This window comes from Bufo gargarizans, chromosome 4 (genome assembly GCF_014858855.1).
Source record: "Bufo gargarizans isolate SCDJY-AF-19 chromosome 4, ASM1485885v1, whole genome shotgun sequence".
NCBI classification, from domain to species: domain Eukaryota; kingdom Metazoa; phylum Chordata; class Amphibia; order Anura; family Bufonidae; genus Bufo; species Bufo gargarizans.
The window spans coordinates 426818077-426844000 of record NC_058083.1 but is presented as its reverse complement, the minus strand read 5'-3'; the positions used below and the strand labels follow the sequence as shown (position 1 = coordinate 426844000).

The 25924-nt window shown below is 42.9% G+C and overlaps 1 protein-coding gene across 1 annotated transcript in view; it reads left to right on the top strand.

Moving 5' to 3' along the window:
- The window catches only part of COG2 (component of oligomeric golgi complex 2), a 236981-nt gene that overhangs the window by 6123 nt on the left and 204934 nt on the right, over nucleotides 1-25924 (top strand). The window contains exon 2 of the mRNA XM_044290296.1: nucleotides 18113-18274. Coding sequence (XP_044146231.1) covers nucleotides 18113-18274 — 162 coding nt within the window. The remainder of the gene's footprint in view (nucleotides 1-18112; nucleotides 18275-25924) is intronic.

Here is a 25924-nt window from a genome sequence, read left to right as displayed (position 1 = left end):
AAAAATCATACCCTACCCATGATATTTGCCCAAAAACTGAAAAAACTATGGCTCTCAGGCTATGGAGACACTGAAACGTTTATTTTTTTCAAAAGGGAAATCATTGTGTAAAACTTAAAAAAAAAAAAAAAAAAAGTATACATATTAGGTATCGCGGCGTCTGTGACAACCTGCTCTATAAAAAATATTACACGATCTAACGGTCCAGCAAAATCTCCCTTCCAAAACCATATGGCATTCCTTTCCTTCTGCACCCTGCCGTGTGCCCTTACAGCGGTTTACGACCACATATGGGGTGTTTCTGTAAACTACAGAATCAGAGCCATAAATATTGTTTTGTTTGGCTGTTAACCCTTGCTTTGTAACTGGAAAAAAAAATATTAAAATGGAAAATCTGCCAAAAAAGTGAAATTTTGAAAATTGTATCTCTATTTTCCATTAAATATTGTGGAACACCTAAAGGGTTAACAAAGTGTAAAATCAGTTTTGAATACTTTGAGGGGTGTAGTTTCTTAGATGGGGTCACTTTTATGGAGTTTCTACTCTAGGGGTGCATCAGGGGGCCTTCAAATGGGACATGGTGTCCAAAAAAAGCAGTCCAGCAAAATCTGCCTTCCAAAAACCATACGGCTCACCTTTCCGTCTACGCCCAACTGTGTGCTTGTACAGTAGTTTACGCCTACATATGGAGTGTTTCTGCAAACTACAGAATCGGGGCAATAAATATAGCATTTTGTTTGGCTGTTAACCCTTGCTTTGTTACTGGGAAAAAATGGATTAAAATGGAAAATTTTGAAATTGTATCTCTATTTGCCATTAACTCTTGTGGAACACCTAAAGGGTTAACAACGTTTGTAAAATCAGTTTTGAATACCTTGAGGGGGGTAGTTTCTAGAATGGGGTAACATCCCCCAAAAATAAAATATCATTCCCAAATTGAGCCAAACATGAAGTTAGACATATGGGGAATGTAAAGTAATAACTATTTTTGTAGGTATTACTATGTATTATAGAAGTAGAGAAATTGAAACTTGGAAATTTGCAATTTTTTTTTTTTTTTACAAATTTTTGTTAAATTTAGTAACAAAATGATATATATATATATATATATATATATATATATAATATAATATATATATAATTTTTTTTTTTTTTTTTTTTTTTTTTTTTTACTTCATTTTACCAGTATCATGAAGTACAATATGTGACGAAAAAACAATCTCAGAACTGCCTGGATAAGTAAAAGCGTTTTAAAGTTATCAGCACTTAAAGTGACACTGGTCAGACTTGCAAAAAATGGCCTGGTCCTTAAGGTGAAATATGGCTGTGTCCTTAAGGGGTTAAAGTGTAGTAGTATTATTATTATTATTATTATTATATTTTTTTATTTTATTTTTTGGAGAAAACAAAACTAAATTCGAGACGCATTTGTTATTTATTCAGATTCCTTATGTGTTTTAGTGTAACTGATTTCTAAGCTTCTATTTATGTCTTTTATGAACAGTTTATTTGAATTGTGTTCATTTTATTACTCTCCCAAATTTCCATACAAGGCTTGTCATACTTGCAGGAAGACGGTGAATGATCACACAGTTAAGGTGAATATTTTCTCCGGTTATATTTTAATCAGCAAATTGCCAATGAATTGTATAGGGAGGAGGTCCTCCAGCAAGGAGGGAAGGATAGTGCAGCCGTTCTCTCATCGCTGGAGGACCCCCCCTCTCCACGGTCTACAAAAAAACGAAAACCTCCAATTCTGCGATTAATCCCTCTGGAAGGGGAGTGTTAAATTCAAATATTTTTCTAGATTCAATCCGTGACATTTAGGGCTGCAACGATTAATCGATGTAATCGATTATATTCGATAACTGGATTCGTTGTCGACGAATCCAGTTATCGAATAATCACCGATTCGTTGCTATGCGGGCGGGCGGGCGGTCGCTGCATCTTTATTTGTAAAAAGGTAAAATAAAGATGCAGTGATTAGTCAGACTTATAAGCATTGGGGCCGGGGCTGTTATGGGGAGGGGGGAGGATCTGTCTATGGCACTGCTATGGGGAGGGGGGTCTGTGTATAGCACTGCTATGGGGAGGGGGGAGGATCTGTCTATGCACTGCTATGGGGAGGGGGGGTCTGTCTATGGCACTGCTATGGGGAGGGGGGGGTCTGTCTATGGCACTGCTATGGGGAGGGGGGGGTCTGTCTATGGCACTGCTATGGGGAGGGGGGTCTGTGTATAGCACTGCTATGGGAAGGGGGATCTGTGCACTGTTATGAGGAAAGGGATCTGTGCACTGTTATGCCCATAACAGTGCACATATCCCCCTCTACATAACAGCGCCACCCACAGATCCCCCCCTCTCCATAACAGCGCCGCCCACAGATCCCCCCTCTCCATAACAGCGCCGCCCACAGATCCCCCCTCTCCATAACAGCGCCGCCCACAGATCCCCCCTCTCCATAACAGCGCCGCCCACAGATCCCCCCTCTCCATAACAGCGCCGCCCACAGATCCCCCCTCTCCATAACAGCGCCGCCCACAGATCCCCCCTCTCCATAACAGCGCCGCCCACAGATCCCCCCTCTCCATAACAGCGCCGCCCACAGATCCCCCCTCTCCATAACAGCGCCGCCCACAGATCCCCCCTCTCCATAACAGCGCCGCCCACAGATCCCCCCTCTCCATAACAGCGCCGCCCACAGATCCCCCTCTCCATAACAGCGCCGCCCACAGATCCCCCTCTCCATAACTGCGCCGCCCACAGATCCCCCTCTCCATAACTGCGCCGTCCACAATTTGTTTTAATATGGCCTTTGAACATCATTTTTCAAGTAAGATCATATAAACCTCTCTGTTTTTGTAATTTTGTCGTTTTTCCCGATTTAATCGATTAATCGTAGAAATTAATCGGCAACTAATCGATTATTCAAATAATCGTTAGCTGCAGCCCTAGTGACATTTTACTTATGTGGTCTCCCCCTCTCCAATGGGTGTTTACCTTTTCCAAAGCTGCAAACACCATCCCTTTTGGATCTTGATTATGTGAGGTCTTAAAGTGAAGGGACAAAGTATGTTTGTCCTAACCTTTTTTATTTTTATTTTTTTTATATTGGCAATATGCTCCGCAATAAGTTCTTTTTTTCTGAGTTCTCTTGGTTCTGCCCATGTACAGTTTTTTACATGGGCATTGTATAATGTATATGACACTATCCGTATTACATGTCAGAAATTCTTTAATTACGTGTTTGATACGGTGGTGGATTTGACTTCGATGAGTTTATATTTTGTTTTTGGTTTTTTTTTTTGTTTGTTTTTTTTGGGAATGAGGTAGCTTTGCACCACATACATAATCCACATCTATAGAAGCCTAAAAGGCCCATCCATTTTTGAATTGATGAGTTTTCGATGAGCAAGCCTAAATTTTGGGTTTATTGGGTAGTATATGTCTTATTGTTTTATCTTTGACAATTTGGTGCCAATGTTTGTTGATTATGTATCTAATCTCTTTTGTATTGTGAGTTAAATGGTAATATTAATCTTGTCACTTGTACTTGGTTTTAATATTTCAATGTTGTCAGTAAAAAAGGTTTTAGATTTAACTTACGGACCCCTTCTAGTGATGATTCCGATATTTATTTTTTTCTGTAAAAATTGGCAATATAACAAAATAATAGCAAAGACAGGTGCACTCTGCAGTCTTACTAAACCCTCAAACTGATTTTAAAATTGAGAGATTAGTCAAGATGTCCTACGGTGTAGGACATGTCTAAGCCCGGGCACCACGCCAAGGTTTCTCAAGTAGCCCGGGACCTAACACTCTCCTACCTGAGCCGTATGGGCAATACCAGGAGCCAGTGGGCAAATTACAGGAGCATGAGGCCGACTCACAAAAAACTCACCAGTTACCTCCAGCATGTAGCCATGCTTACAATGGGAGGAGGGAGGAGTCTGCGAGTCCCACTCAAGACTGATATGGCCCAGGCCTCACAGGTGCACCTAAATGTGGCCTGTAGATGGAAAACAGGCACATTTAAATTGGAGTTTATACACCTCCAAGAATCTCTATATATACAAACTGAAAAGAATGGCGTGGTATTAGCAGGAGGTGCTCAAACCCACATGCAGTCGTGCATCCTCCACCATATGCAGCCATTAGCAATGGGCCACAAGTGCAGGATTTGCGTATGTGTGTATATATATATATATATATATATATATATATATATATATATATATATATATATATATATATATATATATATATATATATATATATAATCTCAAAGGATGAGGCAGCACTCCAAATGAGGTGAAAAAATGGTGGATCTTTTATTCCCCTTGCAACGTTTCAGCATCATTGACGGTACCGCCCTTACTTTCCTATAGGGGTTCCGCCAATTTTCGGGATAAATTGGTTCGGGCAGACATTCCAGTTAGAACTTTGGTGCAGACCCATATTGGCTCTCGGAGGCGGGGTTCCTACCCTTGCCTTGGATGTGTGAACTGGTCATACATGACCAAGGGGGAGAGGTTTACTCATCCTGTTACGGGGAGCCAGTATGAGATTGCTCATTTTCTAACATGCAACAGTTCATATGTTGTTTATGTGCTCTCCTGTCCCTGTGGTCTCCTATATGTCGGGGAGACCACATGTGACATGAAGACACGTTTAAACAATCACAGATTCTCAGTTAGACAAAAAAGGAAGGATCTGCCTGTCCCCAAACACTTTGTGGAGGCCAACCACAAGGAGAGGGATCTTAAATTTGTGATAGTGGATCAAATCACCCAGTCCAGAAGGGGAGGCATTAGGACACTGGCTCTCAAACAGAGAGAATTGAGATGGATCCATCGCCTTAATACTTTGAGACCGGCTGGTCTCAATGTTGATTTCAAGTGGAATATGTGATAGGATGAGGCTTGCTCATTATATTTGTTTGATTCTCTTCTTGTCCTGCCCTGGTATATGTAAGCGTGACTGGTGTCATATATTATACTATTGATTGAAATGACTGGATTTACAGTTAGTTTTGTATCCATGGTTTTAACCAATACTTCTTTGTTTTCTTTCTCTACATTTTTGTCATCTACACTCCAGTGGCACTGTTTATGGACAGGGGGCACAGTTTTCTCCGTTCCTCCGTTGAGATAATGGTGATGGGGGAGAATGGGGCGCTTAAAGTAATCTATATACACTATGTGGGCTGACTGTACAGGGTTGTTTATGAGTGGTGGTCTCTCTAATTGACTTTTTTCATGGGTTTAGGGGACAGTTTTGGGGTTTGGGGTTGTGGGCATGGACATGTCCTTGACCCTTCACCCACTATGGACCGGTGGTCATGCCGTGAGAATGGCCGGACCATTGGCCCCTGTTCCCCTACTCTATGTGAGTATGGCACAGTCTCGGAAGGCACTTCTTCCTGGTGCTGATATGCATATATACCATGTTCACTCTATTCTGTAACCTGTATACAGTCGCCGTAGGGGAATTTGCATATGCTCTTGTGTGGTTGTTTCCCCTTATTTTTTGGATCGCTATGCCCCGTGCCTTCTCTCCCGTCTCCTGTGATCTGGCTGCGCCCACTATCTCTAGCATGGGCGTGTCACTGCCGGCGTTGTTTGGCTTGCGGTTGCTGGGGCAACTACGCCGGTAGTGCCGGCGTCGTTGGCCGGGTGACACTTGCCTTGCATCGCCTGCGTGACGCGGCCCGACGCCTCCCCCGGATGGGTCATGTGATGATTTGGTAGGTCACGTGTTTATCCACGTGTCCACTGACGTCGCAGGTCCGCGTCTGTGTGGTGTGATGTTGCTGGGATTCTGGGCATGCGCGGTCTGATTGTGAGGACGCGGATGTCTGGCGCTCATGTCCTTGCACTGCCATGTGAGTTGCTTTTAAATTTTGTTGATTATGATCACTTTTCACATTGATACACAGGTGATATCACATCACAATAATGTGCCTTATTATCACTTATTAATGCACTGCTCTGCCTGTACGATGGCTATTGTTTTTCTATATAATGTATTGCATCATGTAAATCACTATGGATGTGATCCTCACGATTTTGATATATTTATTGTATTTGACATATGATTATTCATTTTAATTGAATTATTATCACTTTGTTTTGTGCTATGCGTTGTGGGTATATATACCTTGTTATGACACCATGTTGTATGCTTGAGAAAGCCCGCATTGAGCGGTTGAAACGTTGCAAGGGGAATAAAAGATCCACCATTTTTTCACCTCATTTGGAGTGCTGCCTCATCCTTTGATGCTATACTTACGATAGCCGTGTGAGCCTGCGGCTGTGAGGATTACCTGCACCCACTTCACTGGTCTTGTGCTGCTGTGGCCCTTTCTTTTGTGTGTGTGTGTGTGTGTGTGTGTGTGTGTATATGTATGTATGTGTGTGTGTGTGTGTGTGTATGTATATGTGTGTGTGTGTGTGTATATATATATATATATAAAATTAGGCAAATCCTGCACTTGTGGCCCGTTGCTAATGGCGATCCCCAGCAAAAATGCATATGGTGGAGGATGCACGACTGCATGTGGGTTTGAGCACCTCCTGCTAATACCACACCATTCTTTTCAGTTTGTATCTGTAAAAATTGGCCTCTTAATTTTACTTCTTCAAATTTTTCTTGTTTGGAAAAGTTTCTTTTGATGCGTCTAAATTAGCCCGAGTGTATGTTTACAAGCCATTGTGGTAGATGGCAACTACTGTATAGTATGTAACTATTTTTTTTATGTCGGCTTTTGGTAAGTACTGCATACAAGACTATCATTTTCGACAGTGATTTGTAAATCTAGAAACTCAACAGAAGACTCACTGGTCACGGGCTGAAAAATTGTAGACTTAATGGGTTATTGTTGATTTCTTCCAGAAAGATCAAGTGATCCTTGATCATTACGCCAAATAAACAGCACATCGTCTACAGTCGTGACCAAAAGTTTTGAGAATGACACAAATATTAGTTTTCACAAAGTTTGCTGCTAAACTGGTTTTAGATCTTTTTCAGTTGTTTCTGTGATGTAGTGAAATATAATTACACGCACTTCATACGTTTCAAAGGCTTTTATTGACAATTACATGACATTTAGGCCTCATGCACACGACCGTTGTGTGCATCCGTGGCCGTTTTCCGTTTTTTTTCGCGGAGGTCTGTGGAAAAATCGGAAAATGCTCCGTTTTGCAGCAGAGACCGTGATCCGTGTATCCTGTCCGTCAAAAAAATAGGACCTGTCCTATTTTTTTTTTTTTTTTTTTTTTTTTTTTTTTTACCGACAACGGTTCACGGACCCATTCAAGTCAATGGGTCCGTGAAAGAACACTGATACACACAAGATTGGCATCCGTGTCCGTGATCCGTGGCCGTAGGTTACTTTCATACAGACGGATCCAAAGATCCGTCTGCATAAAAGCTTTTTCATAGCTGAGTTTTCACTCCGTGAAAACTCTGATCCGACAGTATATTCTAACACAGAGGCGTTCCCATGGTGATGGGGACGCTTCTAGTTAGAATATACAACGAACTGTGTACATGACTGCCCCCTGCTGCCTGGCAGCACCCGATCTCTTACAGGGGGCCGTGATCCGTACAATTAACCCCTCAGGTGATGCACCTGAAGGGGTTAATTGTGCTATCATAGCCCCCTGTAAGAGATCCGGGCTGCCAGGCAGCAGGGGGCAGACCCCCCTCCCTCCCCAGTTTAAATTTTATTGGTGGCACAGTGTGCGCCCCCCCCCTCCCTCTATTGTAATAATAGCATTGGTGGCACAGTGTGCTCCCTCTATTGCATTAACATTGGTAGCAGTGTGCGCCCCCCCCCCTCCTCCCTCTATTCTTTTAATACATTGGTGGCAGTGTGCAGCCTCCCCTCGCCCGCCCCCCCCTCCCCAGATCATTGGTGGCAGCGGAGTTCCGATCGGAGTCCCAGTTTAATCGCTGGGGCTCCGATCGATAACCATGGCAACGAGGACGCTACTGCAGTCCTGGTTGCCATGGTTACTTAGCCTTAGCAATAGTAGAAGATTCATACTTACCTGCTGGCTGCTGCGATGTCTGCATCCGGCCGGGAGCTCCTCCTACTGGTAAGTGACAGCAATGCGCTGCACAGACCTGTCACTTACCAGTAGGAGGAGCTCCCGGCCGGACACAGAGATCGCAGCAGCCAGCAGCCAGGTAAGTATGATGCTTCTACTACTCCGCTGCCACCAATGATCGGGGGGGGCGCACACTGCCACCAATGCTATTATTACAATAGAGGGAGGGGGGGCGAACACTGGCCACCAATGAGTTAAAAACAGGGGGGGGGGGGGTCTGCCCCCTGCTGCCAGGCAGCAGGGGGCAGTCATGTACACAGTTTTTTTTTTTGTATATTCTAACCTGAAGCGTCCCCATCACCATGGGAACGCCTCTGTGTTAGAATATACTGTCGGATCTGAGTTTCACGATGTAGCTCATATCCGATGGGGACGCTTCAAGTTAAAATATACCATCGGATTGGAGAAAACTCCAATCCGATGGTATAAAAGAACTCCAGACTCCGGACGGATCCGTTTGAAATGGCACCATATTGTGTCAACGTAGGACGGATCCGTTTGGCTCCGCACGGCCAGGCGGACACTAAAACTACTTTTTTTTCATGTCCGTGGATCCTCCAAAAATCAAGGAAGACCCACGGACGTAAAAACAGTCACGGATCACTGACCTACGGACCCCGTTTTTGCAGACCGTGAAAAAATACTGTCGTGTGCATGAGGCCTTATGCAAAGAGTCAGTATTTGCAGTGTTGGCCCTTCTTTTTCAGGACCTCTGCAATTCGACTGGGCATGCTCTCAATCAACTTCTGGGCCAATTCCTGACTGATGGCAACCCATTCTTTCATAATCACTTCTTGGAGTTTGTCAGAATTAGTGGGTTTTTGTTTGTCCACCCGCCTCTTCAGGATTGACCACAAGTTGTCAATGGGATTAAGATCTGGGGCGTTTCCAGGCCATGGACCCAAAATGTCAACGTTTTGGTCCCTGAGCCACTTAGTTATCACTTTTGCCTTTATGGCACGGTGCTCCATCGTGCTGGAAAATGCATTGTTCTTCACCAAACTGTGGTTGGATTTTTGGAAGAAGTTGCTGTTGGATGGTGTTTTGGTACCATTCTTTATTCATGGCTGTGTTTTTGGGCAAAATTGTGAGTGAGCCCACTCCCTTGGATGAGAAGCAACCCCACACATGAATGGTGTCAGGATGCTTTACTGTTGGCATGACACAGGACTGATGGTAGCGCTCACCTTTTCTTCTCCGGACAAGCCTTTTTCCTGATGCCCCAAACAATCGGAAAGAGGCTTCATCGGAGAATATGACTTTGCCCCAGTCCTCAGCAGTCCATTCACCATATTTTCTGCAGAAGATCAATCTGTCCCTGATGGTTTTTTTTGGAGAGAAGTGGCTTCTTTGCTGCCCTTCTTGACACCAGGCCACCTTCCAAAAGTCTTTGTCTCACTGTGCGTGCAGATGCGCTCACACCTGCCTGCTGCCATTCCTGAGCAAGCTCTGCACTGGTGGCACTCCGATCCCGCAGCTGAATCCTCTTTAGGAGACGATCCTGGCGCTTACTGGACTTTCTTGGACGCCCTGAAGTCTTCTTAACCACTTCAACCCCGCTAGCTGAAACCCCCTTCATGACCAGAGCACTTTTTACACTTCGGCACTACACTACTTTCACCGTTTATCGCTCGGTCATGCAACTTACCACCCAAATGAATTTTACCTCCTTTTCTTCTCACTAATAGAGCTTTCATTTGGTGGTATTTTATTGCTGCTGACATTTTTACTTTTTTTGTTATTAATCGAAATGTAACGATTTTTTTGCAAAAAAATGACATTTTTCACTTTCAGCTGTAAAATTTTGCAAAAAAAACGACATCCATATATACATTTTTCGATAAATTTATAGTTCTGCATGTCTTTGATAAAAAAAAAATGTTTGGGCAAAAAAAAAAAATGGTTTGGGTAAAAGTTATAGCCTTTACAAACTATGGTACAAAAATGTGAATTTCCGCATTTTGAAGCAGCTCTGACTTTCTGAGCACCTGTCATGATTCCTGAGGTTCTACAATGCCCAGACAGTAGAAAACCCCCACAAATGACCCCATTTTGGAAAGTAGACACCCTAAGGTATTCGCTGATGGGCATAGTGAGTTCATAGAACTTTATTTTTTGTCACAAGTTAGCGGAAAATGATGATGATTTTTTTATTTTTATTTTTTTCTTACAAAGTCTCATATTCCACTAACTTGCGACAAAAAATAAAAAATTCTAGGAACTCGCCGTGCCCCTCACGGAATACCTTGGGGTGTCTTCTTTCCAAAATGGGGTCACTTGTGGCGTAGTTATACTGCCCTGGCAATTTAGGGGCCCAAATGTGTAAGAAGTACCTTGCAATCAAAATGTGTAAAAAATGGCCTGCGAAATCCGAAAGGTGCACTTTGGAATATATGCCCCTTTGCCCACCTTGGCTGCAAAAAAGTGTCACACATCTGGTATCGCCGTACTCAGGAGAAGTTGGGGAATGTGTTTTGGGGTGCCATTTTACATATAACCATGCTGGGTGAGAGAAATATCTTGGCAAAAGATAACTTTTCCCATTTTTTTTTATACAAAGTTGGCATTTGACCAAGATATTTATCTCGCCCAGCATGGGTATATGTAAAATGACACCCCAAAACACATTGCCCAACTTCTCCTGAGTACGGCGATACCACATGTGTGACACTTTTTTGCAGCCTAGATGCGCAAAGGGGCCCAAATTACTTTTAGGAGGGCATTTTTAGACATTTGGATCCCAGACTACTTCTCACACTTTCGGGCCCCTAAAAAGCCAGGGCAGTATAAATACCCCACATGTGACCCCACTTTGGAAAGAAGACACCCCAAGGTATTCAATGAGGGGCCTGGCGAGTTCCTAGAAATTTTTTATTTTTTTTGCATAAGTTAGCGGATATTGAGTGTTTTTTTTTTTTTTTTTTTTTTCTCACAAAGTCTCACTTTCCGCTAACTTAGGACAAAAATTTCAATCTTTCATGGACTCAATATGCCCCTCACGGAATACCTTGGGGTGTCTTCTTTCCGAAATGGGGTCACATGTGGGGTATTTATACTGCCCTGGCTTTTTAGGGGCCCTAAAGCGTGAGAAGAAGTCTGGAATATAAATGTCTAAAAATGTTTACGCATTTGGATTCCGTGAGGGGTATGGTGAGTTCATGTGAGAGTTTATTTTTTGACACAAGTTAGTGGAATATGAGTCTTAGTAAGAAAAAACAAAAACAAAAAATTTCCGCTAACTTGTGCCAAAAAAAATGTCTGAATGGAGCCTTACCAGGGGGGTGATCAATGACAGGGGGGTGATCACCCATATAGACTCCCTGATCATCCCCCTGTCATTGATCACCCCCCTGTAAGGCTCCATTCAGACGTCCGTATGATTTTATCGGATCCATGGATACATGGATCGGATCCGCAAAACACATGCGGACGTCTGAATGGAGCCTTACAGGGGGGTGATCAATGACAGGGGGTGATCAGGGTGATCACCCCCCTGTCACTGATCACCCCCCCTGTAAGGCTCCATTCAGACGTCCGCATGATTTTTACGGATCCATGGATACATGGATCGGATCCACAAAACACATGCGGACGTCTGAATGGAGCCTTACAGGGGGGTGATCAATGACAGGGGGGTGATCAGGGAGTGTATATGGGTGATCACCCGCCTGTCATTGATCACCCCCTGTAAGGCTCCATTCAGACGTCCGCATGTGTTTTGCGGATCCGATCCATGTATCCATGGATCCGTAAAAATCATGCGGACGTCTGAATGGAGCCTTACAGGGGGGTGATCAATGACAGGGGGGTGATCAATGACAGGGGGGTGATCAATGACAGGGGGGTGATCAATGACAGGGGGGTGATCAATGACAGGGGGGTGATCAATGACAGGGGGGTGATCAATGACAGGGGGGTGATCAATGACAGGGGGGTGATCAATGACAGGGGGGTGATCAGGGAGTTTATATGGGGTGATCATGGGTGATCAGGGGTTCATAAAGGGTTAATAAGTGACGGGGGGGGGGGTGTAGTTTAGTGAAGTGTTTGGTGCGACTTTACTGACCTACCTGTGTCCTCTGGTGGTCGATCCTAACAAAAGGGACCACCAGAGGACCAGGTAGGAGGTATATTAGAAGCTGTTATCAAAACAGCGTCTAATATACCTGTTAGGGGTTAAGAAATTCGGATCTCCAGCCTGCCAGCGAGCGATCGCCGCTGGCAGGCTGGAGATCCACTCGCTTACCTTCCGTTCCTGTGAGCGCGCGCGCCTGTGTGCGCGCGTTCACAGGAAATCCCGGCCCTCGCGAGATGACGCATATATGCGTGACTCTGCGCAGGGCTGCCACCTCCGGACCGGTGGTTAAAAAGAATTGAACCTCTTTCCTTGAAGTTCTTGATGATCCTATAAATTGTTGACTGAGGTGCAATCTTAGTAGCCACAATGCCTGTGAAGCCATTTTTATGCAATGCAATGATGGCTGCACGCGTTTCTTTGCAGGTCACCATGGTTAACAATGGAAGAACAATGATTTCAAGCATCACCCTCCTTTTAACAGGTCAAGTCTGCCATTTTAACCCAATCAGCCTGACATAATGATCTCCAGCCTTGTGCTCGTCAACATTCTCACCTGAGTTAACAAGACTATTACTGAAATTATCTCAGCAGGTCCTTTTAATGACAGCAATGAAATGCAGTGGAAAGGTTTGGTATTAAGTTCATTTTCATGGCAAAAGACTATGCAATTCATCTGATCACTCTTCATAACATTCTAAAGTATATGCAAATTGCTATTATAAAAACTTAAGCAGCAACTTTTCCAATATTTATGTAATTCTCAAAACTTTTGGCCACGACTGTATATATTGTTTGCAGAGCACCAGGTCTGCCCCCAATAATGTCCTGCTCCCGTGAGGCCATAAATAAATTGGCATAACTGGGGGCAAACCTGGTGCCCATGGCCGTACCTTATGTTTGCGCATAGAACTCAGTGTCAAAGTAAAAATAATTATGATGGTTGCCTCTATTATATATTCTATTTGTTGGATAGGTAATTGTCCATCTTGTAATAGTTGTTTTTTCATGGCTTCAGTACCTTGATTGTGGTCAATCACTGTATATAAAGATTGCACGTCTAGTGTACCTATAGTCCAGTTTGGATCCCATTGTATTTTTTCCCTGGTCACAAAGCACTGAGGGAAGGGGGGCCCCAATCTTGCACCAGGGCCCATGAGCCTTTAGCTACGCCCCTGACTGGATCGTATACTAAAGACACAACTCAAATACAAATTGTGGAAAAAATACAATGGGATCCAAACTGGACTATAGGTACATGGCACCATGTTGTCAAAGATAAAACAATAGGACATATACTACCCAATAAACCCCAAATTTAGGCTTTCTGGCAGCCCCTACAAATATCAACAAATTATCGAAAACTCATCAATTCAAAAATGGATGTGCCTTTCAGGCTTCTATAGATGTGGATTATGCAAAGCTACCTCATTTTCCCCCCAAAAAACATCAAACTCAAATCCACCACCAATACTCAAACACGTAATTAAAGAATATCTGACATGTAATACGGATAGTGTCATATACGTTATACAATGCCCATGTAAAAAAAACAGTACGTGGGCAGAACCAAGAGAACTCAGAAAAAACTTATTGCAGAGAATATTGCCAATATAAAAAAAGGATACGACAAACATACTTTGTCCCTCCACTTTAAGACCTCACCTAATCAAGATCCAAAAGGGATGGTGTTTGCAGCTTTGGAAAAGGTAAACACCCATTGGAGAGGGGGAGACCACATAAGTAAAATGTCACGGATGGAATCTAGAAAAATATTAGAATTTAACACTCTCCTTCCAGAGGGATTAAACGCAGGATTGGAGGTTTTCGTTTTGTAGACTGTGGAGAGGGGGGGTCCTCCAGCGATGAGAGAACGGCTGCACTATCCTTCCCTCCTTGCTGGAGGACCTCCCCATACAATTCATTGGTAATTTGCTGATTAAAATATAACCTGAGAAAATATTCACCTTAACTGTGTGATCATTCACCGTCTTCCTGCAAGTATGACAAGCCTTGTATGGAAATTTGGGAGAGTAATAAAATGAACACTATTCAAATAAACTGTTCATAAAAGACATAAATAGAAGCTTAGAAATCAGTTACACTAAAACACAAGATATAAGGAATCTGAATAAATAATAAATGCATTTCCTCGAATTTAGTTTTGTTTTCTAAAAACGCATAAAAAAAGACTCACAAAAAAAATCGCACTTTAAATAACAGAATTTGTCAATTTAGAATTCACTTCACAATTTCTAATGCTTTGTTTAACTATATTCAACGATATATAGCACATTGTGAACAAAAAAAACGCACTTCCCCTATGAATGATTATTCCAGCAAATATAAACACTCAGCTAGTTAACATATAGTGGATATTGTATGTACGGTATGTTTTTTAATATGTTTCTAATCTTGATGTAACCAACCATATATAATTGCCAAATGGCCAGATAAGATTAATCCATGTTTTTGGGTTCACCCTAAGATGAGGGAATAATCCTAATGAGAAGATTTACCTAGGACTATATAAATTACAATATACATATGAGACTTGACCACTGAGGAAGAAGTCTGTGTTAACTCCGAAACGCGTCTGGTGTATACAAGTCTCTAAAGAAGAAAAAATCGCAGTACATATTCTGCGGCTCACCTACGAACTTTCGGAGCCCTCCCAAATGCTGCATATGTGTAAGAAACAGTCTCTCTGTGTCTAGATTGACTAGACACGTGGAACCCCGACTACTAAAGAGGGCCTAATATCTATAGACCCCGGCTTCTAGTGAACTGTTTAAAGTCTAATAGCTTACCACTCGCCACAGAACAAGCCGGAGGTAAGACCTTCTGTGCCGCAACACGTAGGACGCCACGCTAGGCACGAAAACCCCGGATATTATCGCTCAAAATAGTGAGTAATACAGCCCTAACCAGCAACTGTGTAGTATCGGATTATGTTTTAGCTTTGATTACACATCAAACAACTGAGATTATTATCCTTATTGTATGGCATCATCTATACCGACACTTTTATACTAACAAGTTGTTGCAAATACTGCCAGTATAAAGAGGAACCTCGCACATAACAAGAGCATCCAAGCCGAATATATAGAAAAATAACTTATTGGCCATAATCCATTATTGATATCCAAGACCGTTGACAGTAGGAATATCCAACTACGGAACTATTAGATGCACCTATACATCTAATACCTACAGATTGGTTACAACCATTTTTATTTTATTATCTCGCATACCAATATAATTCAATTTATTTATATAGCTGTATATTTATCGATGCTTGTCAACCCCGCTATTTTTATGTTTTTATGCAATAAAATCATTGAAGTATTACCAGTTAGTGTTCTGTGTCTTACCCGGATGCAGGTGTGCCCCACTATCCTTTTACACTTATGGAAAGCAGTTGCCTTGATTCCAATAATCACAAGAATTCCAACACTGTTGGATTTCTGGCTAGTTTGGGGTTTCTTTGTTTGCGGAACTTGTGTCATGGCGAAGATCGTCATATAGCAGTTATGTCTACTGGTTTTCATACCCGAAGATTTGGCTTTCAGGTATGTCTCTCCTGTGCAATGTCCTTGAACAGCAGCAGTCTCCTACCTTATTTTCCATTTATGGGTTCAGCAGTGGGTAGCCTCGGTCTCCCAGACTTCCTGATCAGTGCTCTGTATGGCTTGTGGCGATTACAGTCTGTGCTGTAGAGCTTACATCAGAAGTCCTTCTGTACTCGCACCTCAAGACATGCACTAAAGTCAGTAGTACAAAGAAGAAACTTTGTAATATGCCTGATCATATGCTCTTCTCTGAAATATGCCTTGAATCTGTCCCAGGCAGGAGCAGCTTATGGAAGGATCATATTGCATGTCAGTGCAAGTTTATGGAGGGAGTGGGGTGAGAGAGAAAAGACAGATACCTCTGCCTCCTAAATAAGTAGTTTATATCTTAGCCCAAGTGTTTTATACACAACCAATACTTCTCTGTAATGTCCCCCATTATCCTCGGGGCTGCTTCTGAGTATGAAGTTTCTCATCTATAGTCTGTGTGGATTGAATGGCAGCTAGTCTCCACCCACCTCCGATCTGGGAGAGCAGCGAACTACCCATTCAGCATGCACAGCAGAAAGATTCTAAAAATGCCAAGTGTTATTCCTGATGTACATACACTGTACTAGTGATTGATGCAAAGTTTGTTGAAAGGAAAATGTAAAAGGGACTGACGATGATGTGATGAACAAGCCAATACTCGTTCATTGGGCACTCATGTATTTCGTCTGCCACCTAAGATCATTCTCTATGTGCAGCAGTGTCATGATTTTCTATGGGGACAAGTGTTTACTGTAGAGGACGCTTGTCCTCCTACAGAAGAGGATTGTTTCATGTAAATGCATCCCTTATCTCTTCTGACCGTCGGCTATCAGGAACATTGTCTGTTTGCAATAATTGCCTGAAAAATGGTCTTTGTAAAAGGACTTGGTGTCCTAAAACAGAATAATAATGGTATGGTCAAATGACAGCAATACATGTTCGTAAAATATAGTGAGTTTACCTTGTACTTTGTGGCTGACCCTTGGATTTCAGCAGCAGTTTTCCATCTGAAACCCGCATGAAAGTAACACTGTGTGAACATACCCTTAGGCCTCTTTCACACGGGCGAGATTTCCGCGCGGGCGCAATGCGTGATGTGAACGCATTGGACCCATTAATTTCTATGGGGCTGTGCACACGAGCGGTGATTTTTTTTTTTTTACGCATCACTTGTGCGTTGCGTAAAAATCGCAGCATGTTCTATATTCTGTGTTTTTCACGCAACACAGGCCCCATAGAAGTGAATGGGGCTGCGTGAAAATTGCAAGCAAGTGCGGATGCGGTGCGATTTTCACGCACGGTTGCTAGGAGACGATTGGGATGGGGACCTAATCATCATTATTATTTTCCCTTATAACATGGTTATAAGGGAAAATAATAGCATTCTGAATACAGAATGCTAAGTAAAATAGGGCTGGAGGGGTTAAAAATAAATATAATTATTGAACTCGCCTTAATCCACTTGCTCGCCCTCCAGCGCTATTGTACTAAGCATTCTGTATTAAGAATGCTATTATTTTCCCTTATAACCACGTTATAAGGGAAAATAATACAATCTACAGAACCCTGATCCCAAACCTGAACTTCTGTGAAGAAGTTCGGGTTTGGGCACCAAACATGCAGATTTTTCTCTCGCGCGTGCAAAACGCATTACCATGTTTTGCACTCGCGCAGAAAAATTGCGCATGTTCCCGCAACGCACCCGCAACGCACCCGCACCTTTTCCCCCAACGCCTGTGTGAAACCAGCCTTAGTATGTCTGTTGCAGTATTAAAGGGAGTCGGTGGCAGTGCATAGGCGCGGGATCTCGGCCGCACCGAAGGATGACGCAAGGGAATATGAGGTCAGGCAGAGGCTGGAGCGTGGAAACAATAGAAAAGGTAGAGCAGCCTGGTCTCCAACACAGTGAACAAAGGTACCATTACCAGGTGTGCTATAGGACAATGTCACACTGTATATGGCTATATGGAGGTGACAGACTCCCTTTAAGTGTCTACTATTGACTTTGCCTAGTGTTGATGTAGAAATTATATAAAATAGATTACATATTTTACAAATTTAATGGAATATTGCCATATTGTATCTCTAGGCTGTGGTATCATTTTATGGTTCTGATCATAGGGACTCCACCGATCCTGAGAATCCAGTGGACATATCGCTACTTTTATAGTGTTGCCTACTGGAATTGAAGGCAGCCCTATTCATTTGAATCCTAGCGATATAACATCACTTTACAAAAAGAGAATACCCCCTCAAATTTCTAATGTATACATTTTCATTAATAATGAAATTATGTAATTTACATATATTTTTCTCAATAGGACTCCTTTGATGTTGACCACTTTGTGTCAGAATGTAGAAAGCGTGTGCAGCTGGAAGATCTTCGAGATAATCTTGAGATTTATTATCGTCTTCTCAAAACTGCCATGGTTGAGCTCATCAATAAGGACTACGCAGATTTTGTGAACCTCTCTACAAATTTGGTACAATTTATTTATTCTTTTTTTTTTTAATACTAGCCGTTTTTCAAATGGAATTTTTTTTCCCTTAGTGATTTTATTTTTTATTTTTTTTGTCCTGCACCTGGTTTTGGCTAACAAACGCAGAACAGGTGCAAATCTTTCCATTAAGCCCCATGCACACAACCATATCTGTTTTGCGCTTCGCAGACTAGGGATACAATCCATGTGCTGTCTGCATTGTATTTGCAGCCCCACTGTTTTCAATACATCTTCTGTCCAAGTTTTACAGACATAGTCTGCGGAACGGACATACGGATGCAGAAAGCACCTAGTTGATCCATTTGCTTTCCGCATCTGTTTGTCCATTCCTCAAAAAGACAGAACATGTCCCATACTTGTCTGTAAAATGCGGACCTGTTGGAGTCAATGGTACCCCAAGAAATGTGGATGCAACATGGACTGCATCCATATGTTGTGAATGCGTGATTTGCGGACCACAAAGCGGATACAGTCGTGTCCATGGGGCTTTAGGCCACTTTCATTAAGTCAGTATTTTGCATTAGTGAAACCAGAAGTGAAACCTACAGAGAAAAGGTATAATGGACATATTTGTACCTCTCACATGTTGTGGAATTGCCCCTGGTTTTGGTTTGCAAATACTGATGCAAAATACTAACCATGTGAAACGGATGTTGGGCTGAGGCTAGACCTAGATAATTTTTATCACAATACAAAGACTTGCTGTGAAATCGCTGTCCATAGAGAATGTGTTGACTAGCTTGAAAATTGCTTCCAAATTACTGCGGGCCAGTGAATATTAATTGAACTTTTTAGGCCCAGATTTACTAATTTTAGTACATCTATGGTTTCTACACTTATTTTTACAACAAAAAGTAGGTGGGTCTAAGATGTGCCATTTTTGCACCCTAATTCTGGTGTAAAAATACCTCAAAATAAACAAAACATCGGTATAGAGTCAGACACAAGTGCACCAGAGGTATTGTCCAGCCTGAGCTACTGTGACCTGGTGCAGGTCTAGACAGCCTGGCTAAGCTTTAGGATTAGTAAATATGAGCCCTAAAGGAGTTATCCTGGAAAAAGATAATGGTGACTTATCCCGGGATAGGTCATCATTATCACATCAGTGAGGGTCAGAGTCTCAGCACCCCGCCAATCAGCTGTTTCAGGGAGCCGCTGTGCTCACTGAAGCTCTGGCAGGTTTCCAAGGACAGCACCGTACATTGTATAGTGGCAGTGCTTTGTATTGTAGCTGGGGCTGACCTACAACTAGGCCATGTGACCATTGTACAGTGATCCAATACAATAGATCTCAGCTGCCTTACTTGCTTCAATGTTGTATCTTTATTTGTCAAACAACAAAAGTCCTCAAACGGACGCGTTTCGGCACATATTGCCTTCCTCAGCTACATTTACAAGTGACAATACATTTCATTTTATAGATATTCACTCACATCACATGTTTATGACATCATCGAACAACCAATAAATTAGACAAGTAAAACCTGGTTTAGAACATCACATGACCAAGACTTTTCACCTGCATTCTGATTGTATACAAAAACATAGTTTTATTATCGCAGAGTAGCAGCCTGTGGAAAAAAAAAACACATATCTCAATGAATATTTATTGAATCAATAAAAAAAACTTTAAAATGCCATCAACTCGTAATCCCTATTTAGACCTCTGGGTTGCAGTGTGTCTAAAGTGTGGATCCAAAAAGCTTCCCTCCTTAATAGGAGCTTTTTAATGTCACCTCCTCTTCTTGGGGGACAAACCTGCTCTATGACCTGGTACTTAAGCTGTGAGATCGAGTGTTTACAATTCTCAAAGTGAAAAGGTATAGGCTGCAGAAAATTTTTCTTACGAATTGTTGACTTGTGCTTGAAAATCCTGTTTCTAATGATCTGCATGGTCTCTCCTATGTACAAGAAGCCACACGGGCACTTAATTAAATATACCACAGTATAATAGCCCCTGATCTTTTAAGATTTTTCTGTATGTGGGTGGTAGAAATATGAGCCTTTTGTCACATTGGAACACTGCATACAATGCAGACATGTAAATGTTCCAGTTTTCTGTTGTATAAGGGTTCTCTGAACCTGACTTCGTTTCATACTTCCTATGTCTGCAGGTATCAACTGGTCTCTCAAATTAGATTTGTTTGTTACAAATGAGTGGTGGATTCTGAAACTCCTTTACCCTTGGATATGCCCTAGCCAATACATGCCAGTGTTTACATACTATATGGTTTATACAGTGGTTAAAGGAATGGTATTTATGTATAAATGCAATACACTCGACTTTTTTTCCTTTTTTGTCTGTTGTTGTGTTGCCGATTCCCTCGCCTTAGACAATGGCTCTGGAGGATAACTCCTCTCTAAGAATCTAGATGTCATTTCCTCCAATCTACCCTGTTGGATTAAAGGGTCGTCACTATCTTTTTCACTCTCATGTATTGGGACTTGGGGACGGCCTTTTTTATAGCTGGTGGATGTACACTCTGAGATTGCAAGATGCTGTTACTATCAGTTGTTTTCCTATAGAGATCCGTATTTAAATTGCCATTTTTATTTTTTATTACCACTGTGTTTAAAAAAAGACGCTTTCTTGATTGTATGTCATGGTAAATCTAAGCTCCTATCAGATCCCATTCAGATGTTCAAAGAAAAGAAGTGGCTCGAGTGGCCCCGCCCATACGCAAAAGACGTAATCAATGAATCTTTACCATGTATATGCATATTTCTGAAATAATTGGAATATATAAATCGTTGCTCAAAAGATGACATATACGCATTTGCGTAGGGCGGGTCCACATTCGAGCCCATTGCCGAGCCCCGTTTCTGAAAAAAAAAAATCACCAAACAAAAAATAGTTTTCATATAAGACCGGTTGTAGCAGATCCATACAAAATGCTTGTTGATTTTTAGAATAATGGTTTGAACATAGCAGAGCTGAAGTAGCATCCATGCCCTTGCTATGTTCAATCAACGTATATAGACTCACTACATAAATCGTTACCAACCAACTGTCTACAGGTATAGTCCCTAGATCTTTTATGATTCTTAAGAAATGTGTTGTGTCCAATAGGAAAGACGCCGTGTTTTTCACTAGTGGCGTCAACACTTTCTCCAGGACTATTGCAAGGGGGGATAGTACAGAGTTCATAGATGCCACAATGGGGCGGCCAGGTGGATCCTCCAGAGTCTTATGCACTTTGGGAAGTACATGAAAAACTGGAGCCACTGGCGAATGGTTAATTAAAAACTCATATAGATAAAAAAAACTATCACTCCCCGATCAATGTGATCTTTTTAACACATTCAGGATTTAGTTTTTTATGTCAAACACAGGATTATGGTTAAGCTTTCGATATGTGTTACTATCAGACAATTGTCGCTCTATCTCCCTCACATATCTACTCTTGTCCATGATGACTATTGAACCCCCTTTATCAGCGGGTTTAATCACCAGGGAGTCATCCCGCATTAAATCGCATATCACTTGTTTTTCAGAGTCAGGAATATTATTGATTAAATGTAAGTTTCCTTTTTTGATCACATCTCCTGATGTATAGCCTGAGTCACAAGGTGAACAAATGTCTCCACTGGATGATAAACCTTTGGGGGGGGGGGGGGGTGGTATACTCCTTATACTCAGGTGTAAATCTGTTAGTTTACCATATCATCACTGTCAGCTTCTCCCACATGGCTTTCTTGTGCAGGATCTTTCAAAGAAAAAGGTGCTTTTAATCTTGTTTTCAGAACAGTTGTTGAAGATCTATGTCCATCTGGAACATGTCGAACTTTTTAACAGGTCTAAATGAAAGGCCCTTTTCCAGCGTTCGTATCATCGTACTGTCAAGACACTTTGAGGATAGATTGATAACTAGTGAAGGTTGCCTACCTGAGACTGTGTCAGTACCGGCTGTGAAAGTTGGCGCATCTCCAGATCGGCGGTGCTTGCGGCCCGCCCGGCGTTTCCTCATGGAGGATGCCGTACTCTGCCTCGCCTGGGAAAAGGGCGTGTGTCACGGAAATCACTTATCTCGCTTCCAGAGCTTGAGCTGTAATAGTTTCCAGTTCTTGCACCGCCCCTGTAGTCCGGCCGCTGTCTCTGCGCAATATCCTGCCAGCGGTACACTCGGTTAAGTGAATAGTCTTCACTATCAAGGAGAAACTTAGATTGTTTTCCATTATGCCCCATGACAGCACCTGTGAGAAATACTCCCCCTTCCAGACAGGGAACAGGAACTTCCCAGATCTTTAAATTGGTCCACTGCCTTCCAACACTCAGATCTTTCCTGTTTGTTTCCTGTCCAGAGACAGGAGCATTTCTTCTTGGGTCTGTTTTTGGGGTTGCAGGACCTCTAGGGTTGAAAGGATTGAAACCTAGTGGAGGTACCTGTCGGCATAAGTCTCCACTAGGAGCCACTGAGAAGCCCGGCGTTTTTCTCCCTTTTTCAGCGCCATGGGGGGGATGCCTGTGGCTGCCTCGTTGTCCCTTGCCAAGCCGGCGAAGTTTGGCGTGAGGGGGTAGATGGATCTTTCATTTGCGGCAGGCAGATTCTGGACGCGTGCGTTCCACCGGCCGGAAGGGGAGGAGCCTAAACATGGAAGGCGTTGCGCGGCCTATTTGAAAAAGTGAACGCCAGCATCGATGGAGCAGCGGCAAGCAGATACTTGACCGGACGGCCAGATCTTCCCTTCATTGTCCCCCTTGAAGCTGGATCATGCAGGAAGAAGGGGGAAGTTCAACTGCATACAGACTGGCAGGAGCAGCTTTCCAAATCCAGCATCGTACTCCTGGGGGTAAGGGGGGTTATCCCCCACCATATCCCTTTGGGGAGTTATTATTGTGGTCAGAATTAGACTGATTGGGGTTATTTTATTAAATGCAGGTTAAAGAAGCCCCAAGAAAAGCTACCTACAAAACAAGAGCTAAGGAGTGTGGAATTTGCAAGCATAAATTGGGCCCGTCCTACCCCAAAACATATTGCCAACCATGTCTGGATAAGTTAGTAACAGATGAGTCGCCATCTTTATTGCAAAGCATCCAGGAGTTAGTTAAAAAGGAAGTTCGTTCTTCTGTGGAACATCTTAAAAATCCCTGCCTAGCTCATCCAGACATAAGAAGGCTCAGACGATAGTGAAGGATACTACGGATTCTGAGTCTGAGGAGGGCGCCATTGCAAGCTCAGATTCCTCCTCTGAGGATTTGACAGGGAAGCCGTTATTCAGAGTGGAGGATATGGATGTACTATTAAAAGCGGTTAGATCCACGATGGAGCTGGAGGAGGAAAGAGTCCAGGTCTAGGCCAGAACTCGTGTTTGAAAGCCTAAAGCCAAAAAAGGTCTAGGGTGTTCCCCATTCAGAGTTGTATCAAAGACCTAATTAAACGTGAATGGGAGAAGCCCGACAAAAAATACTTTATCCCTAGAGCGGTTAAGAGAAAGTACCCCTTTGATGATCAAGAAGTATCGGCTTGGCAGGAGGTACCGAGTGTAGACTCCCCCGTAGCAAAAAAATAAATAAAAAATCAGCTCTTCTGTTTTGAGGATTTAGGGTCCCTTTTTAAAGATCCCATGGACAAAAGGGCAGGCGCCTACTTAAGCAAGAATTGGGAGGCATCAACGTCTGCCTTTAAACCGAATATAGCGACTACTTCAGTGGCAAGGTCATTAAAAGTCTGGTTGGGGAAACTAGAGTCTCATATAGAGAACAAGATTCCTAGGGATCAGCTTCTGGAAGCTATACCAACCATGTCCAGAGCAGTAGACTTTATTTCTGATGCCTCTGCTGATGCATTGAGACTTTCTGCTAGAGCGGCCGCACTGTCCAATTCAGCCAGAAGGTCCTTATGGTTGAAGGGGTGGAAGGGCGATGTAGCATCAAAGTCTAAGCTATGTGCCCTTCCTTGTCAAGGAAATTTTTTGTTTGGGTCAGCCTTGGACGATATTTTAGATAAGGCATCTGATAAGAAAAAAGGATTTCCAACGCCATCCTTTCCTAGACAGGGGAAGCCATTTCGGAATAGTGAGAGAGGGAAGGGTTTTGGGGATCTGAAGAAAAGAAGGGAATGGAGATCGGATAAATCAAAAAGCGTGCTGTTTAAATCCAAACCTTATACTTCGAGTTCCTCTCAGCAATGACGCCAGACCCCAGGTAGGCGGTCGTCTTTCTTCGTTTTCTCCTGCCTGGCGAAATATTACCGCAAGCGCCTGGGTAAGGAGTATTATAGAGGAAGGCTACCGCCTAGACTTCAAAAGGCTACCACCCAGGACATTAAAAAATTACTTCCATAAACCAACATTCTCCAAAACAGGCAGCACTTATGGAGGAAATAAACAAACAACCTCCGGGGCAAGGCAGTCCTTGTACCAGTCCCAGAAAACTAACAAGGAGAGGGCCTCTATTCGACCCTATTTTTGGTTCCCAAACCCAACGGGACGTTCCGTCTGATAAATTTGAAGAGTCTCAACCAATATCTGACTTGCCAAAAATTCAGGATGGAATCTATCTCCTCCACGGTCCTCCATCTGTCCCCCATCTGCGTGATGGCCTCAATAGAGCTAAAAGATGCCTACTATTACTTGCCCATTCATCCATCATCTCAGAAATACCTCGGGGTAGCAGTAAAGATGGGGGATATCGATTGTTCATCTGCAGTTCAGAGCACTTCCCTTTGGGATATCGCAGGTGCCGAGGCTCTTTACAAAGCTAATGGCAGAGGATAAGAAGATCAGACCTCATTATAATCTCATACCTGGACGACCTTCTCTTGGTAGGGCAGTCCCCAGAGGTGTTGATCTCAAATACTGGAGGTCCATGGGACCCTGATGAGCCTTGGCTGGTTAATAAATTAGGACAAATCCCTGATTCCAACCTCCAAATGTGTTTTCCTAGGCATCTTATTAGATTCCCAGATGCAGAAATATTATCTTCCGGTAGACAAGAGGAAAGCTATTCGGCAGAAAATCAGGGCTGTCAGCAGAACCAAGGAAGTGTCCCTAAGAAAAGCCATGTCTATTCTGGGTCTGATGACGGCTTGCATTCCTGCTGTGAGATTTTGTGTAAGTAAAAAGGTAAATCCCCTTTCCCTCAGCTGCAGTCAGAGACAGACCCAGTTGTTACCATCTTGCTTGAAATTCTGAGCAACTCCTCTCCTCCCTGCTCAATCTGTTCTTTTTATTTACTCACAAAAGGTGTAAAAGGGGCTGGCCCAAGACAAGGATACAGGAAGTGATGACATGTCAAAGGACAGGGAGGGGCAATCAATGTGGCTGGACAGTATAAGGAAGGATGAGTCATGTCCATTGTCTGACCAGCCAGGTGGCCGCCCACCCCCCATCACTGTCAGCATGGACCTCATTCAGTACTGCTCAAAAGTGATCAGTATCTAATAAAGATCATTCTACTGGTTCTTATAGGTTTGAGATTATCTGTGAGTCATTGCTACGGCTATTGTCAGTATACGGTACAAGTATACCTACAAGGCAGATATGCATGTCGTAAAAGCAGGTATGTCTCCAAGCCCATGAGAAGGTTTTCATTCTGCCGGTTTTACCACTGGTCCCGATTCAGCCAAAGTACCCTCTGCTAGAGCGCTCTTTAGCTAAATGCGACACAGGGAGACGACAATCTGTAAAAAC